The sequence below is a fragment of the Pleurodeles waltl genome, chromosome 10, assembly GCF_031143425.1.
Source record: "Pleurodeles waltl isolate 20211129_DDA chromosome 10, aPleWal1.hap1.20221129, whole genome shotgun sequence".
Classification (NCBI taxonomy): Eukaryota; Metazoa; Chordata; class Amphibia; order Caudata; family Salamandridae; genus Pleurodeles; species Pleurodeles waltl.
The window spans coordinates 102,305,181-102,322,725 of record NC_090449.1 but is presented as its reverse complement, the minus strand read 5'-3'; the positions used below and the strand labels follow the sequence as shown (position 1 = coordinate 102,322,725).

Genomic DNA, 17,545 nt, shown 5'->3' with positions numbered 1-17,545 from the left:
TTCCCTCCAGCCTTGCCGCCAAAAGTGGGGGCCGTGGCCGGAGGGGGCAGGCAACTCCACTAAGCTGGAGTGCCCTGCTGGGCTGTGACAAAGGGGTGAGCCTTTGAGGCTCACCGCCAGGTGTCACAGCTCCTGCCTGGGGGAGGTGTTAGCATCTCCACCCAGTGCAGGCTTTGTTACTGGCCTCAGAGTGACAAAGGCACTCTCCCCATGGGGCCAGCAACATGTCTCTAGTGTGGCAGGCTGCTGGAACCAGTCAGCCTACACAGATAGTTGGTTAAGTTTCAGGGGGCACCTCTAAGGTGCCCTCTGTGGTGTATTTTACAATAAAATGTACACTGGCATCAGTGTGCATTTATTGTGCTGAGAAGTTTGATACCAAACTTCCCAGTTTTCAGTGTAGCCATTAGGGTGCTGTGGAGTTCGTGTAAAACAGACTCCCAGACCATATACTCTTATGGCTACCCTGCACTTACAATGTCTAAGGTTTTGCTTAGACACTGTAGGGGTACAGTGCTCATGCACTGGTACCCTCACCTATGGTATAGTGCATCCTGCCTTAGGGCTGTAAGGCCTGCTAGAGGGGTGTCTTATCTATACTGCATAGGCAGTGAGAGGCTGGCATGGCACCCTGAGGGGAGTGCCATGTCGACTTACTCATTTTGTTCTCACTAGCACACACAAGCTGGTAAGCAGTGGGTCTGTGCTGAGTGAGGGGTCTCTAGGGTGGGATAATACATGCTGCAGCCCTTAGAGACCTTCCCTGGCATCAGGGCCCTGGGTACCAGAGGTACCAGTTACAAGGGACTTATCTGGATGCCAGGGTGTGCCAATTGTGGGATCAATGGTACATTTTAGGTGAAAGAACACTGGTGCTGGGGCCTGGTTAGCAGGGTCCCAGCACACTTCTCAGTCAAGTCAGCATCAGTATCAGGCAAAAAGTGGGGGGTAACTGCAACAGGGAGCCATTTCTTTACACAAGCCCCCCCCAGCCCACAGGCCAGGAGACTCAGCCAAAGCTGGAAGAGTCTTCCTAGTCTGTCAGGCGAGGAAGAGTAGAGGAAATGGCTGGTTTGTTGCAGGGCCTACTCTGCCTTACATCCTCCTGTTCAGGTCATTCCCTCTGGGGAACTGACCCACTTCCACAGTGATAGGACCTAGTCTGAACTGCCTCTTGTCTGTGCTTTTTATGTCTTCACCCATTCTCTCTATTTTGGGGTTAGAGGTATCCACCTCTGCTAATCTTATCTTAGCCAGGGTCACCCCTAGCTTACCCAAAGAGGTTACCCAGAGCTGGAGTAACCCCACCATGACCAACAGGGTCAGGGGGCCTAACTTGCTATTTGGCATGGGGTCAGACCACCATGCCAAGGATAGTGCAGCCATAAAGGCTAACACCCAGCAGAGGCCACTGACAGCTGTCAGTGCCCAGAACCACACCTTTAGCTCTTCACCTACAAGGGAAGGGGCTAAGTTACAGGCTTCTTTGGGTTCAGGGTGCCTGTCTGCTGTATTAGAGTGGGGGGTTACCACATCTTGTAGTAAACACCCTTCTTCCACTCTTTCTTCTGTTAGCTGAGGAGCCACCCACTCAGGCTTAACAGTTGCCTGACTAGCCAGGACTTCTTGTGGGTCAGGTTGGACTCTATCAGAGCCACTTTTGGAGTTCTCCCCTACTGGAGCAGAATCTCCTTGGCTTGCTGGAACCTTGGCTAAAGGTTGTCCACCTTTCCTACTCTGTTTCCTTTTCTTTTTCTTCTGGGGCCTACTTGCATTTACTGCAGAGGCAGGCACTCCAGAATCCTTGGGAGAGGACTGGCACTGGACCAGTTCCTCTCTTAGGCTCTGACTAACCTCTGGGTAGTCATTTCCAAGGAGACAATCAAGGGGGAGGTCTGTACTGACTACCACCCTTCTCCAGCTAAAAGTTCCACCCACTTCTATGGGCACAAGAGCCACAGGCCTATTAGTGACCCTGTCTGGGCTAACTCTTACTCTGGCCATCTCTCCTGGGATGTACTGGTTTGAGAGCACCAGCCTGTCATGCACAATAGTGTGACTGGCACAAGTGTCTCTCAGGGCAGTGGCTGGGATTCCATTCACCTGTAGGTGGTGGAAGTGTCTACTTCCCTCTGGAATCTCCAACTCACCTGTTGGGCCCATTTTCCAGTTGAAAGCTATGAAGACCTCCTCATCTGAGGAGTCATCCCCAATGGCTACACTGGTTACCCCTGGGATTTTGCTAGGGGGTTTGTTTTTGGGACAAGAAGGGTCCTTGGTGTGGTGCTTTGTCTGTTTACAGTTATGGCACCATGCCTTAGTGGCATCCCAGCTCTTACCCTGGTACCCACCTTTGTTTTGGGAGGTGTCTCGGGGCCCACCCACCTGGTCTGGTTTTTGGGGGCCTACAGAGGACTCTTTTTCTTTGTTTCTAGTGTCACCCACTTTCTCCTGAGGAGGTTTTGTAACCCCTTTCTTTTGGTCACCCCCAGTGGAAGTTTTGGTTACCCTAGTCTTGACCCAGTGGTCTGCCTTCTTTCCCAATTCTTGGGGAGAAATTGGACCTAGGTCTACCAGATACTGATGCAACTTTTCATTGAAGCAGTTACTTAAAATGTGTTCTTTCATAAACAAATTATAAAGCCCAACATAGTCATACACTTCATTTCCAGTTACCCAACCATCCAGTGTTTTCACTGAGTAGTCAACATAATCAACCCAGGTCTGGCTCGAGGATTTTTGAGCCCCCCTGAATCTAATTCTATACTCCTCAGTGGAGAATCCAAAGCCCTCAATCAGGGTACCCTTCATGAGGTCATAAGATTCTGCATCTTTTCCAGAGAGTGTGAGGAGTCTATCCCTACACTTTCCTGTGAACATTTCCCAAAGGAGAGCACCCCAGTGAGGTTTGTTCACTTTTCTGGTTACACAAGCCCTCTCAAAAGCTGTGAACCATTTGGTGATGTCATCACCATCTTCATATTTTGTTACAATCCCTTTGGGGATTTTCAACATGTCAGGAGAATCTCTGACCCTATTTATGTTGCTGCCACCATTGATGGGTCCTAGGCCCATCTCTTGTCTTTCCCTCTCTATGGCTAGGATCTGTCTTTCCAAAGCCAATCTTTTGGCCATCCTGGCTAACTGGATGTCCTCTTCACTGGGGTTATCCTCAGTGATTTCAGAGGTGTTGGTCTCTCCTGTGAGGGAACCAGCATCTCTGACTATTATTTTTGGAGTCAGGGTTTGAGGGACCCTGTTCTCCTTAGATAGGACTGGTAGGGGGGAATTTTCCTCCAAGTCACTATCCTCTTCCTCTGAGTTGCCACCCTCAGAGGGGTTGGCCTTTTCAAACTCTGCCAAAAGCTCCTGGAGCTGTATTTTGGTAGGTTTGGGGCCCATTGTTATTTTCTTTATTTTACAGAGTGACCTTAGCTCCCTCATCTTAAGATGGAGGTAAGGTGTGGTGTCGAGTTCCACCACAGTCACATCTGTGCTAGACATTTTGCTTCTAAAAGTTGGAATACTTTTTAAGAATCTACAACTGGTTCTAGAATCTAATTCAAACTTTTACAAACTTTTAAACTCTAAAAGAAATGCTAAACAGGATCTAACACAAGGCCCTAGCAGGTCTTTTAAGAATTTAGAAAACTTTTCAAATTGCAAAAATCAATTTCTAATGACAATTTTGGAATTTGTCGTGTGATCAGGTATTGGCTGAGTAGTCCAGCAAATGCAAAGTCTTGTACCCCACCGCTGATCCACCAATGTAGGAAGTTGGCTCTGTATGTGCTATTTCAAAGTAAGGAATAGCATGCACAGAGTCCAAGGGTTCCCCTTAGAGGTAAAATAGTGGTAAAAAGAGATAATACTAATGCTCTATTTTGTGGTAGTGTGGTCGAGCAGTAGGCTTATCCAAGGAGTAGTGTTAAGCATTTGTTGTACATACACATAGACAATAAATGAGGTACACACACTCAGAGACAAATCCAGCCAATAGGTTTTGTTATAGAAAAATATCTTTTCTTAGTTTATTTTAAGAACCACAGGTTCCAATTCTACATGTAATATCTCATTTGAAAGGTATTGCAGGTAAGTACTTTAGGAACTTTAAATCATAAAAATTGCATGTATACTTTACAAGTTATTGACAAATAGCTGTTTTAAAAGTGGACACTTAGTGCAATTTTCACAGTTCCTGGGGGAGGTAAGTTTTTGTTAGTTTTACCAGGTAAGTAAGACACTTACAGGGTTCAGTTCTTGGTCCAAGGTAGCCCACCGTTGGAGGTTCAGAGCAACCCCAAGGTCACCACACCAGCAGCTCAGGGCCGGTCAGGTGCAGAGTTCAAAGTGGTGCCCAAAACACATAGGCTAGAATGGAGAGAAGGGGGTGCCCCGGTTCCGGTCTGCTTGCAGGTAAGTACCCGCGTCTTCGGAGGGCAGACCAGGGGGGTTTTGTAGGGCACCGGGGGGGACACAAGCCCACACAGAAATTTCACCCTCAGTGGCGCGGGGGCGGCCGGGTGCAGTGTAGAAACAAGCGTCGGGTTCGCAATGTTAGTCTATGAGAGATCTCGGGATCTCTTCAGCGCTGCAGGCAGGCAAGGGGGGGGTTCCTCGGGGAAACCTCCACTTGGGCAAGGGAGAGGGACTCCTGGGGGTCACTTCTCCAGTGAAAGTCCGGTCCTTCAGGTCCTGGGGGCTGCGGGTGCAGGGTCTCTCCCAGGCGTCGGGACTTAGGATTCAAAGAGTCGCGGTCAGGGGAAGCCTCGGGATTCCCTCTGCAGGCGGCGCTGTGGGGGCTCAGGGGGGACAGGTTTTGGTACTCACAGTATCAGAGTAGTCCTGGGGTCCCTCCTGAGGTGTTGGATCTCCACCAGCCAAGTCGGGGTCGCCGGGTGCAGTGTTGCAAGTCTCACGCTTCTTGCGGGGAGCTTGCAGGGTTCTTTCAAGGCTGCTGGAAACAAAGTTGCAGCCTTTCTTGGAGCAGGTCCGCTGTCCTCGGGAGTTTCTTGTCTTTTCGAAGCAGGGGCAGTCCTCAGAGGATGTCGAGGTCGCTGGTCCCTTTGGAAGGCGTCGCTGGAGCAGGATCTTTGGAAGGCAGGAGACAGGCCGGTGAGTTTCTGGAGCCAAGGCAGTTGTCGTCTTCTGGTCTTCCTCTGCAGGGGTTTTCAGCTAGGCAGTCCTTCTTCTTGTAGTTGCAGGAATCTAATTTTCTAGGGTTCAGGGTAGCCCTTAAATACTAAATTTAAGGGCGTGTTTAGGTCTGAGGGGTTAGTAGCCAATGGCTACTAGCCCTGAGGGTGGGTACACCCTCTTTGTGCCTCCTCCCAAGGGGAGGGGGTCACAATCCTAACCCTATTGGGGGAATCCTCCATCTGCAAGATGGAGGATTTCTAAAAGTTAGAGTCACTTCAGCTCAGGACACCTTAGGGGCTGTCCTGACTGGCCAGTGACTCCTCCTTGTTGCTTTCTTTGTTCCCTCCAGCCTTGCCGCCAAAAGTGGGGGCCGTGGCCGGAGGGGGTGGGCAACTCCACTAAGCTGGAGTGCCCTGCTGGGCTGTGACAAAGGGGTGAGCCTTTGAGGCTCACCGCCAGGTGTCACAGCTCCTGCCTGGGGGAGGTGTTAGCATCTCCACCCAGTGCAGGCTTTGTTACTGGCCTCAGAGTGACAAAGGCACTCTCCCCATGGGGCCAGCAACATGTCTCTAGTGTGGCAGGCTGCTGGAACCAGTCAGCCTACACAGATAGTTGGTTAAGTTTCAGGGGGCACCTCTAAGGTGCCCTCTGTGGTGTATTTTACAATAAAATGTACACTGGCATCAGTGTTCATTTATTGTGCTGAGAAGTTTGATACCAAACTTCCCAGTTTTCAGTGTAGCCATTAGGGTGCTGTGGAGTTCGTGTAAAACAGACTCCCAGACCATATACTCTTATGGCTACCCTGCACTTACAATGTCTAAGGTTTTGCTTAGACACTGTAGGGGTACAGTGCTCATGCACTGGTACCCTCACCTATGGTATAGTGCACCCTGCCTTAGGGCTGTAAGGCCTGCTAGAGGGGTGTCTTATCTATACTACATAGGCAGTGAGAGGCTGGCATGGCACCCTGAGGGGAGTGCCATGTCGACTTACTCATTTTGTTCTCACTAGCACACACAAGCTGGTAAGCAGTGGGTCTGTGCTGAGTGAGGGGTCTCTAGGGTGGCATAATACATGCTGCAGCCCTTAGAGACCTTCCCTGGCATCAGGGCCCTGGGTACCAGAGGTACCAGTTACAAGGGACTTACCTGGGTGCCAGGGTTGTGCCAATTGTGGGATCAATGGTACATTTTAGGTGAAAGAACACTGGTGCTGGGGCCTGGTTAGCAGGGTCCCAGCACACTTCTCAGTCAAGTCAGCATCAGTATCAGGCAAAAAGTGGGGGGTAACTGCAACAGGGAGCCATTTCTTTACAGATGCCACCGGTTGTTGTGGCAGATTCCACTGAATCAAGGTCATTTTGTGGTTTTCAGATTGTCATGCTGAACAGCATTCATTCTTGACATCATTCAAACTACATTGATCATTGATCTGCATGGCTCCAGAAGATCTTCATGTTAGATGTCACAAAAATAAAACAATGTGTTTCCTATTATGGTGATGGCAGTGGTTAATTTGAGTCTGTAGTTTCAGGTGAGGCACACGGGAACTCATTTTTAGGGATCAGCACTTATTTTTCCTCAACAAACCTTGACCTACAGCAAGTGAGAGAAAAACACAAAAGGGGGAAGGCGGAGGAAGAGAAAGTAGAAAAACAGTGACGAGTGGAGAAAGCAGGGATAAAATAGAACCTGCCAGAGTGAGATATAGAGAAAGGAAATGTGTGTGGTTGGAAAAAAGCCATAAAATGGGATCACGGCTATGAAGCCTTGGTATTTGGCACCCTGACCTTACATCGCAATGTACACGGCCTTCTGAGCAAAACTTTAGGCCCCAGCTGGTACTGTGTTACAAATTAAGCACTGGGCAGTGGTAACACATCCAAGGCAAAATATATTTACAAATGCCCGCTCTGGTTTATAACCTTGGTGGAAGTAAAGCATTACATTTTTGGGTGACAGCAATGTGAAATAATGAAAACTCTTTATCATGGGAGTAAACCCTGGGTATGGATTGTGTATCTCCACTTTGTTCTGTTGGTAACTATTCTGTTTCAATAATGCTACAGAGTAGCAGTGAGATGACTCTCTGAAGGCATTGGGCCCTTTCTGCAAAGAACAAGAGTACACAATACCATACCTGGGCCAAAATATGTAACCTGGTCTCTTATCAATGCAGACAGCAGAGCTACCTTTCAATTGCCCCAGGCAGCAGCGCTATCCCTCACTCATGACAAACATCAAAACTAACCACTCCTAAGCTGACTTCTCTCTATGCCAGGACGCGCATCATAGCTGTCCCGCCCATGCCACAAACATCACAGCTGCCTCTCACTTGGGGTAGACAGGAGCACTATTAATCCATACTACAAACAGGAGAGCAAAGTCTGGATTCTTAAACTTATTCCTGGATACGTGCATACGTTAATATAACCAGCTCTCAACCTTTATGTTCATTCTGTCTCTCCCTCTGCACATGCCCCTCCGCTTAAAAAAATACTGCCCCAGATGATGGGGTCCCTGGGGCCTACAAAGGCCTTGTGTGGCGGTGGGTTGGCTGCCTGTCGGGGTCATGCCCTGTGGCCAACACCGCATCACGTACAGCAGAAGGCATGCACAATGGGGTGTTGAATTTTCGTATGGTAATAAAATATTACTTTAAGTTACATAGAACCTAGAAATTCACTGAACAAAGGTGACTTTATAGTTAGGGGAAAGGTTCAATTACAGCGTACAGTTTTAAACTAAAAAAAACAGTTATCTCTAGTAACTATAATTTGTGCTGTGAAGTAACTGCACCTTGCACACTCGCCATGCACAGCTAATTACCCTACATATTACGTTACTCATGGCATATTCTATAACTTCATTGATAACATCATGGAAACATTTGAAATAATATAATTGATGACAAGATTGTGGATGGTGAAGGCACCTGTTTAAGTTAATTTAGGGCACAAGTTAATGTATAAATATTCAGTTTAAAATGTTTTAATCACATAATTAATGTTTTATTTTTCTTGAATAAATACAACTTTTCAACGTTTAATTTAAAAATTAAGATTAATTGAAATTATTTAAACAAATGAGCTTTAAAAACATATACTAAACATTAAAATATTTAATGTAAACATGAAAGCAGAGTGGGATGTTTTTAAATATTTAAAACACAATTCTAAATTGAAGCCTTATATTGTATTGTATTATATATATATATATATATATATATATATATATATATATATATATATATATATATATATATATATATATACACATATATATTCACCCAATTGCTGCTCATTGTTACCGAACTCTATCAGGTGGGTGCCTCCTTCGTGCAAGCAGCACTGCACGTAATTAATGTCCAAACCAAGCAGCTCCACTACAGAGCCAGGGGCACTCTTGGATTCCACTTCCTCACCCCAGCATGACGCGTTTCAGCGAAGTGCCTTCTTCAGATGCCGGTAATTAAAGTACACACGCCCACTAATGTTTAAATACATATTTACTCCTCTTTCAATTCATTCATGATTACAAACAGACTTCATTTCCCATAATGCACCAAGCTGTATATGCTACCACTCTGATTTTTCTTAATTGTTTTTACACAGTCCCAATCATATTTTCTCTCAGTGGATTGTAACACCAAGAACATTTTGGTTTTGGGCACTCGGCTGTACTGTAGTGGCAAGTGCATTCCCAGCCTCCATCTATCTCTTACTCAAATTTCAAAACGTGCGCGTGTCCCTTTATCAGTAGTTCTAATGATCCATTTCACCTTGCCACATCTCACCCCTGAGACTCCTCACACAGCCTGGAAACGCCGATTATTGTAATCTGCGCCACTTCATGTAAGTCATGTCCTGTCTCTGCAGCAGGCATGTGTTTGAAAGGGGACAATGGCGGTTCAGGTAGCAAACAAAAGTACATTCACCCAAATGCTGCTCATTGTTACCGAACTCTATCAGGTGGGTGCCTCCTTCGTGCAAGCAGCACTGCACGTAATTAATGTCCAAACCAAGCAGCTCCACTACACCCCAGCATGACCCGTTTTGGTGAAGTGCCTTCTTCAGATGCCGGTCATTACAGGACACACGCCCACTAGGGTTTAAATACGTTTTTACTCCTCCTTCAATTCATTCATGATTACAAACAGACTTCAAAGCTTGGTGCATTATGGGAAATGAAGTCTGTTTGTAATCATGAATAAATTGAAGGAGGAGTAAAAATGTATTTAAACACTAGTGGGCGTGTGTCCTGTAATTACAGGCATCTGAAGAAGGCACTTCGCCGAAACACGTCATGCTGGGGTGAGGAAGTGGAATCCAGGAGTGCCCCTGGCTCTGTAGTGGAGCTGCTTGGTTTGGACATATATATATATATATTATTTAAAAGTTGTATTTATTCAAGAAAAATAAAACATTACTTATGTGATTAAAACATTTTAAACTGAATATATATACATATATATATATATATATATATATATATATATAATAATAATACAATATAAGACTTCAATTTAGAATTGCTTTTTAAATATTTAAAAACATCCCACTCTGCTATCATGTTTATATATATATTATAATCTGTTATAAATCCTTTAATGTAACGAGCTGGTGTAAAATAATTTTGTTTTTAGTTCTAGGTTAGTATGATTATTTTAATTTAATTTATATTTTTATTTCACTAGTTAGCTTTTTTATTTTTACCTACACTTTATCATAGGGTGATCTCTGTGGGAAAGGCATGTACTAAATGGGCAAAACAGTGTAAGGGTACTCCTAGGTGCAGTAGTAAGTTTATACATGAGTTCACCTGTAAATGTACCTTTGTAAATAGGCCCTACTGTTTGTAAATTTGCTCTATGTGGCTATCCTGAAAACTGGCATGTATTGATCAAAAGTACTAAGTGATGTAATGGGTACATTTTAAAAAATCTTCAGTTTAAAAGTTTCTATCTAAAGACATTTTACCCATCACCTTTCACTAAATACACTTTGAACCAGTTGGACTTGTTCAAGTTGTGAAAATGAGCTTGGTGGCCTTTCAACTGCCTAACTTGTGGTGGTGGTCGAACCGTCGCACTCTTGGTGATCTGACCCCCAGATTACAACCCTGGCAGTCGGACCACCAGGGGGCCACCGCCAGGATCATGGATCCCGATGGGTTAACGGCAGTCAAATTCATGGTCAGCCACGGCGGTGCTTAGTTCAGGCCCAGCATGCTGATCACGACTTCCCTTTCTGCCTGCCATGAAAAGGCTGGCGGAAAGGCAGTGCTTCCCATGACCATGTCGTGGGCAGTGCAGGGGCCTCCCTGCCCAACACCCTCAGAATGTGCACTGTCTGCTTTGACAGACAGTGCACACTCTAAGGGTGCTGGGGTCACCCTCTGTGACACTGCATTGGCCTTGGCTTCCTGAGAAGCCGAGGCCAATACCGCTGCACTGTTTCCAGTGGGCTGACTAGTGTAAACCTCCTAATACTGAGATTTCCTCCAGTCAGCCCAGTTGGAACATTGTAATTAGGATGGGGGAGATCGCCAGCTCCGCGGTGGTCTCTTCCCCAAGGGTCTGGCAGGACGATGGTCAGCCCACCAAACCTGTAATCAGGCACTAAGTAATGTCAAGGAACTCTGCTTGAAATAAATGAGTGCTGCAAAGAAATAAATTACAAACTGTTGAGTTACCATGCTCTTGAGTTATTTTTTGAAATATTGGTATTTCTGCTCTGTCTCCAAAGTCGTCAGCCTGATTAACTAGAGCATCCTTTATGGTTTCATATCCAGTCAGCACCACCATTTTCTTGGGTCCAAAATGTACGGTAAATACATTGCCATGTTTCTCGGAGAGCTGAAACAAAAAATATTAATAGAATGAGAACTGCTCCAGTCAGACATATTTCAAAAATAAAAAAATGTCATGTACATAAGTGACCATGGGCCAGATTTACAAAATGGTAATGTGGTTGCAAGGCCTGAGATTCAAAAATAACAAACAAAACTAGGGCATTACACCTGCAGGCTGCTGTGTAATTTTACACTGTGCACAATGACATATTGTAGAAATAAAAATGTCATATAACATTCCCAGTTGTACGCCTTGAAATCTTAGGGCCTGATTATAAGTTGGGGGGTCTGACCGCCGAACTGCCAATACGGTGATGGAGAGGATGCTGCCAAGCTGGCGGCCTCCCAACCGCCATTTTAAGGCCAGGCGGTGGAGACAGTGCGGCGGCATTCATTGGCTTTGGCTCTAAGGGAGAGCTGAGGCTAATGCCATCGCATTGTTTGCATCACCAGCACAGTCGGAATGAGCACTGTTGCCATTTCATACAGTACATTCATGACTGTGCTGACATGAAGCCCTCTGCACTGCCCATGACATGGACAGGCCAGCAGGAAGACAAGTTGTGATCAGCACAGCAGTGCCAACATTGGCACCCCCATGCTTGACCACAGCTTTCACTGCCGTTAACCTGTCGGGATCCATGATCCTGGCGGTGGAGGCGGACTTGTGGCGGTCTGACCGGTAGCATCATAATCTGGCAGTCAGACTGCCAAGGATACGGTGATTGGTTCGCCACCACTGGTACGGCGGTCTCAAGACCGCCGTACTCATAATGAGGCCCTTTATCTGTAAGGCCTAAGGGCCAGTCGCATTTAATGTTGAAGCAATTTATAAAGGAAACAATATGAAAGGAGGTGAGGTAAGCAGGAATCTGGGTGCAGTGAACCTTTACTGTGGCATTGTTAAATACAGGGCCATACTGGGAACCAAAAGCAGCCATTGCAAAAATGTTCAACACAACCCCGCTCCCTTCACCTCCTTGTGCAATCTCTCACTTTCCAATTATCCATCTATCCACCCATCCATCTCTGTCCCCCCTTCACTCATCCTTCTCAAATAACCTCCTCTCTAAGTCCTCGTCTTATTCGCTTTATTTATTTTTTCACCCTCTCTTTCTCCCCTTCTCGCCTCCTTCTCTAACCCTCCACTTCTTCTCTGTCTTTTCCACCCATACATTCACCCATCCACTCATCCATTCATCTATCCGTCATTCCATCAATCTCTCTTCCCTTCTCTCCTTCATCTCTGATCACTTTCTTCTCTACCTCCCCCTTCTCCCTCTTTCTCTCCTTTCCCCTTCTATCCTCCCTCTAAACCTCACCCTCCTCCCTCTCACCCCTTCTCTCCTCCCTTTTTGAACTCTCTCACCCCCACTGCAGTTACCCTCCAAGAGCTTGGGGGAGATAGATGCGCCAGGGTGGGTCTCCTAGGGCTTTGGACCACCGTGGAAATGCCTGGTGGGATGAAAGGCCAGTCTGGCCAGTGTTAGATAACTGTTTACAATAAAGCAGGTGATGCAAACCAAAAACATATACATCTACTCCGTGCTGTTAATGTATGTGCTAGCCAGCATGCAAATCTAGAAAGAATTACACAAGATAAAAAATATAATCTGCTGTGGGGTCTTCTGGAGACACCTGTGATTGATAGGAGCTTGTAGTTTGATGGCTGGCACCTTGGTAGGCATTTGACTACAATCCACTGCATGGTAAACATACCATACTTTGCATAGAAATTAGGGGATCTGTGAAATTTCTGTGATTTGCTTTCCTGTAATAACGTGAAATTTTTTGAAATTTTCATAAAAGTCCATGTATTAATGTTAAATGTTCATCTTTTATTTAGTGCTATATTTTAATGCAAAATTGATCCATGCGTCAGTTTTTGACATATGGGCACATTTCTTGCTAAAAAGCACAGAAAACAGCCACAAGCGTTCTGATTGTTTGCATTGTCCCTGCACTCCCAGTCTATACGTTTACCGTGCACAGCAGTGTAATTATGTGACGTGGCATAAGGCATCATTTTTAGAATTTTGTGTAACAAGCATCATGTAGAATTTCCGAAATTACATAAATTACTCTGGCATAATTAAAATGTTGTAATATGTGATGGTTGTGTTCTACTGGTGGTGGTGGTCGGGGGTAGGGTGTGTGTGTGTGTGTGTTGGACACATGCACACAGGTGGCTTGGTGGGAGATATTGCTGCAGTATGATTCTGAAATGAGAAAAGCAAGTGCTGATGTGGTTGGGCACAAAACATGTGAGTTGTTTATCTTGCGAAATTGGGATTTTGGATGGTCTCAAGTGGATTCCTTAAAGGGCATATTTTTCCTCCCATATAGAAAGGAACGCAATTGAATATTTCACAGTGTACCCTTGGCAGTTCATGCCTCCTTTTGCCATCAACTGAAAGAAAACGAACTAAAGAAATCTGGTATTTTTGGGACACAGCCTCTCATGAACACAAAGATATCCTAACAGACCGATTCACATAGCCTTTTTTGGTCATAAAAATACTTTTCTGATTTAAAAAGGTATTACAACTGCCAGTTATTCACAAAATGTGATCTAGCAAGCATACATCCATTTAGGCCTGCATAATATCACCCCCAAAATGCTGTTATAATTGGCAGCAGTAAATCTCATTGAGTTAAGCAGTTCAAGTCATGGAACACCCTAAAATGGTGTCAGTTTGTGAACACCCCCAAACTTCACTCTGGCCCATTCTGACACAGGAATTGTCGGAGATTTGCTCCTGGGTGGTGTAAATCCCTTTTCAAGAAAGAAACCCCCTAAACTTCAACTGCAACTGGTGCAGCTTTCCAGCAGTACTACTGGGAAGTTGTGGTCAATTGCATAAAGTTGTGGGTCTACACCCACACAAAAGAATCTGTATACAGGTGTAGATTTGTGACTTCTTTATGAATCTGATCCTACCACATTTAGAGCCTGATTTAGAACTTGGTGGACGGGTTAATCCATCACAATGGTGACATATATCCCGTCTGCTGAAATCTAAATCTAATTATGTCCTATGGGATTTAGATTTCGGTGGATGGGATATTCGTCACTGTTGTGACGGAATACATTGTCTGTTGAGTTCTACATCAGGTCCTTAGAGAGGCAGTAGTGGACTCACTGCTTAATTCCAGGTTGGACAATCCATTAGCCTACACTTAGGTATCACTAAGAAACATGTGCCACATCTTCAGGTCGCTGAAAAGACAGGGGTGAGGCAAGCTGTGGAGACTTGACCACATAGGCAATGCCAGATGCAATATGCATTGGCTTAAGTTAAAGACAGGGTTTAAGTTAAATATTTACATGTTTAGTTTTTTGCTTACATCACTGTGTACATGTGCTACCTCCAACCAAACTCATTCATTCCCATTCTCACTGGTCTTTCTGATCCAAAGGGAGGAATAAAATGTCTAGAGCTCAAAAACAGTCTACTTTAGGAGACATATATATGTTGCTTACTAGTTTATAAAAAAACATATAACAGGTTCTTTTGTACAAGGTGTATATAATATTATGGTGTGCAATAACAAACGTCTGTGAATGGGAATTCCACACAAAATCTTGCATATGACATCAGTGTTGGGTTAGCAGGCACTATGTTTTGGGTACTTTGTAGAAAAAGAAACTTTACAATTGTGGCAATCGTCTAAAATGTAGCTAACTAAGGAGCAAGTGTTTCACTTCAGTTCCATTTTATTTATTTATCCTTTTAAAGATTATTGATATTATGTATTTAATGGTTATTGATATACTAGCCATAACAATTGGAACAGAAAGAATGCTCATAGGAAACTATGCAAATATATAGACCAATGGAACAAGGTGATTAACAAAGAACCAAAACAATTGGGTTTCCTATGAAGTTTTTGAACCAAGGTCGGGGATATCACTGGTAAAAAAGTAAACATCTATATGAAAGGAGACGTGCAATATCAAATTAGAAGGTCAACAAGCTTATTCTCACAGTACAGTAAAACTGACATTAAATACTACTTTTTATTATCTAGCAGATTTCATGTAACAATTACTTTACAGCGGAAAACAACTCCCCTAATAGCCGCAAGGACTATACAATGTGATTGCACCATAGTGCATACATTTAACTCCTTGTATTCTAGTTTTCGGTAAATACCTTTTTTTTAAAAACAAGTACACGTGGAAAAATACCACGGCATAAAGGATATCTGCAGATTTGCAGAGTATAATATGCTATTCATACCACGTTTGAAGGTGGTGATGTGCATTATGTCTCATTTAAGGCTTCACCTCTTGTGAGTTATGGGCACTCCTGACACTTAACAATGTCAATGACTAGCATATTACCCGGTGCACATCTACATATATTAAACGCCAAAACCAGCAATTGTCATACATTTCATCAAGAAACAGGGTGCCTGTATACACAACAATCTCTAGGGCAACATTTTGCTGGTTAATGTTCCTGGATTTATATTTCTCTTGATAAAAAAATCTTCAATTTCCATTATTCAATCTTAATTGTGCAAACTAGCCTTGGAGGTGCTCTTGCAGCAGTACATAGCTGCGAATGACTGTTTATAGAGATGCCCTAAAAGGTATAGGGTAAACGTGTATTAGATAATTTTATAGGAACTGTAACAATAGCTCAGTGAGTATACAACCACATTGAGTCTTACAGGCAGAGGGGTCCATAAGACTCTTAGATCAGTGCTTAATTTGTGCTTGTTATTTCCGGTGCTGAGCACCGGCACTTATTTTTGAGGGCCGGGGCTTAGTCTTCTGCCTCAAGCATTTGCTGGGAGCAAAAGACACATATGGGAAAGACGGATGAAGGGGAAAACGAAAAAGCATCACAATGGGAGAAAGTAGAAAGCTGCGAGAGTGAGCTGAAGGGGCAGAGAGTGCCTTTATATAGATTAAAGAGGTCCGAGATAGCTTCAGCAATACGCCGCCTCAATTTTCCATGTTCACACATTTAATTGCAGCAGCCCCGTGTTTAGGAGGAGGGCTTTGGGCACCGGCACCTTTTTATTTACAAATTAAGCACTGTCTTAGACCCTCATTAAGGATAAAGCAGGGTGGAATTGCTTGATGGAATTCCCTTCTGCCTGATTTCAAGTGCCCCCAATACTATGCAACTCGGAATGAGAGACTAAACAGGAATCTCTTACTAATTTAGATAAATGTCTGATCTCTGATAAACATTTTTTTCTCATTTAACCTGCTCTAGCTATTATTACAACTCACAAAAATTGCATGCAGTGGAAAAATCCACATTACTAAATGTTGACTTCACACATTTTTGCTCGTATGCCTTCCTGTAAACCAGATCAAATGTAAGGAACATAACATAATAACCAATAATTGAACAGATTTATCTCTTTATGGAGATTATTTTATAACTAAACAGGAGTTTAGACAGCAGACTTCATGTGGCTAGAATAGCCATTGCCAAAGTTTCGTTTTTATGTTTGAATACTTGACAGCAAGTACACTCTAGTGGAAGAAGGCAGTTTATTTACTGGCCAGACTTAAACATACATGAGCTCAAAGAAGCAGCAGACACTGAAATAGTTAAATATTTCTGTGAAAACAAATGTAAAGAACGGTGCGTTGTGAAAATTGCGAAGAAATATACTTTGTGGGTACGAGTTTAACTAGTATTTAGTGCATGTGAATATAAATAATGAATGCAGGCTGCCATGTTTTCCGCCCACGGTCACGTGACTCTTACCTCCATTAGTGATTTGTGTATGTTTTTGAGGTCCACCACGTTGAGGTTACCAATGAAAGGCAGCGGGGCTGGTCCGGGGGGCATTTTGAGCACTGACTTTTTAGAGTCACTCCAAAAATAAAATAAAAGCGCTATACAAGTGACCAAGCACAGCAGAGAGCTGGTGCTCATGCTTTGTAGAAGAAAGCTTAGGACAGTCATGGTTGCAACCAGAGGACTCCACTGTGCACTCGACCAGCTGCTGGAGTGTGGAAACCTTACCTAGGAAGCCTTTATATAAAGGCACATTCCATCCTGCAAGAAAACGCCCTCATCCTCACAGGGCACATACTTAACTATTACAGCACCGTGTGGTGAGTAAGCATGTTTGGTTTTAATATTGACTATTCCAGTTAATCAATATGTATGCTTACTCCATTTAGATATTGTGTTCTTATACACCATTTGCTTTTATATAGTTATATATTGTGCCATAGGTAGCTTAGATGTTTCAGACATACAGCCTTTTTTCACAATAATATGATTTCTGGCACTAAAGACACCATTGTTTGTATTGAGATTCACAGCCCCTACTAACGGAAGGAGCATGAAGACAGTCCCTGAGAACGGTCATACATCTGTGGTAGTTACATAGACGCGAGTCAAAGTTAAAGTTTATTGATAAATCGAAAATATGATTTCATCATCAAGACATGAGCAATATCAAAAATACATCATAAAAAACATAACTAATCATGCTAAATAAATAAAACCATAAAACAAATACACAAGATGTTATTAAAAGAATAAAATCTCTAAAATCCATACATGGGT

The 17,545-nt window shown here is 43.9% G+C and overlaps 1 protein-coding gene across 1 annotated transcript in view; it reads right to left on the bottom strand.

Annotated features, from left to right (window-relative positions):
* The window catches only part of LOC138261162 (cytochrome P450 2K6-like), a 44,340-nt gene extending 27,366 nt beyond the window's left edge, over positions 1-16,974 (bottom strand). Inside the window, exons 1-2 of the mRNA XM_069209863.1 lie at positions 16,733-16,974; positions 10,836-10,998 (exon numbers count right to left, since the gene is read on the bottom strand). Of these exons, the coding sequence (XP_069065964.1) occupies positions 10,836-10,998; positions 16,733-16,933 (364 nt within the window). The 5' untranslated portion in view covers positions 16,934-16,974. The remainder of the gene's footprint in view (positions 1-10,835; positions 10,999-16,732) is intronic.
* Between the last annotated feature and the right edge of the window lie 571 nt (positions 16,975-17,545).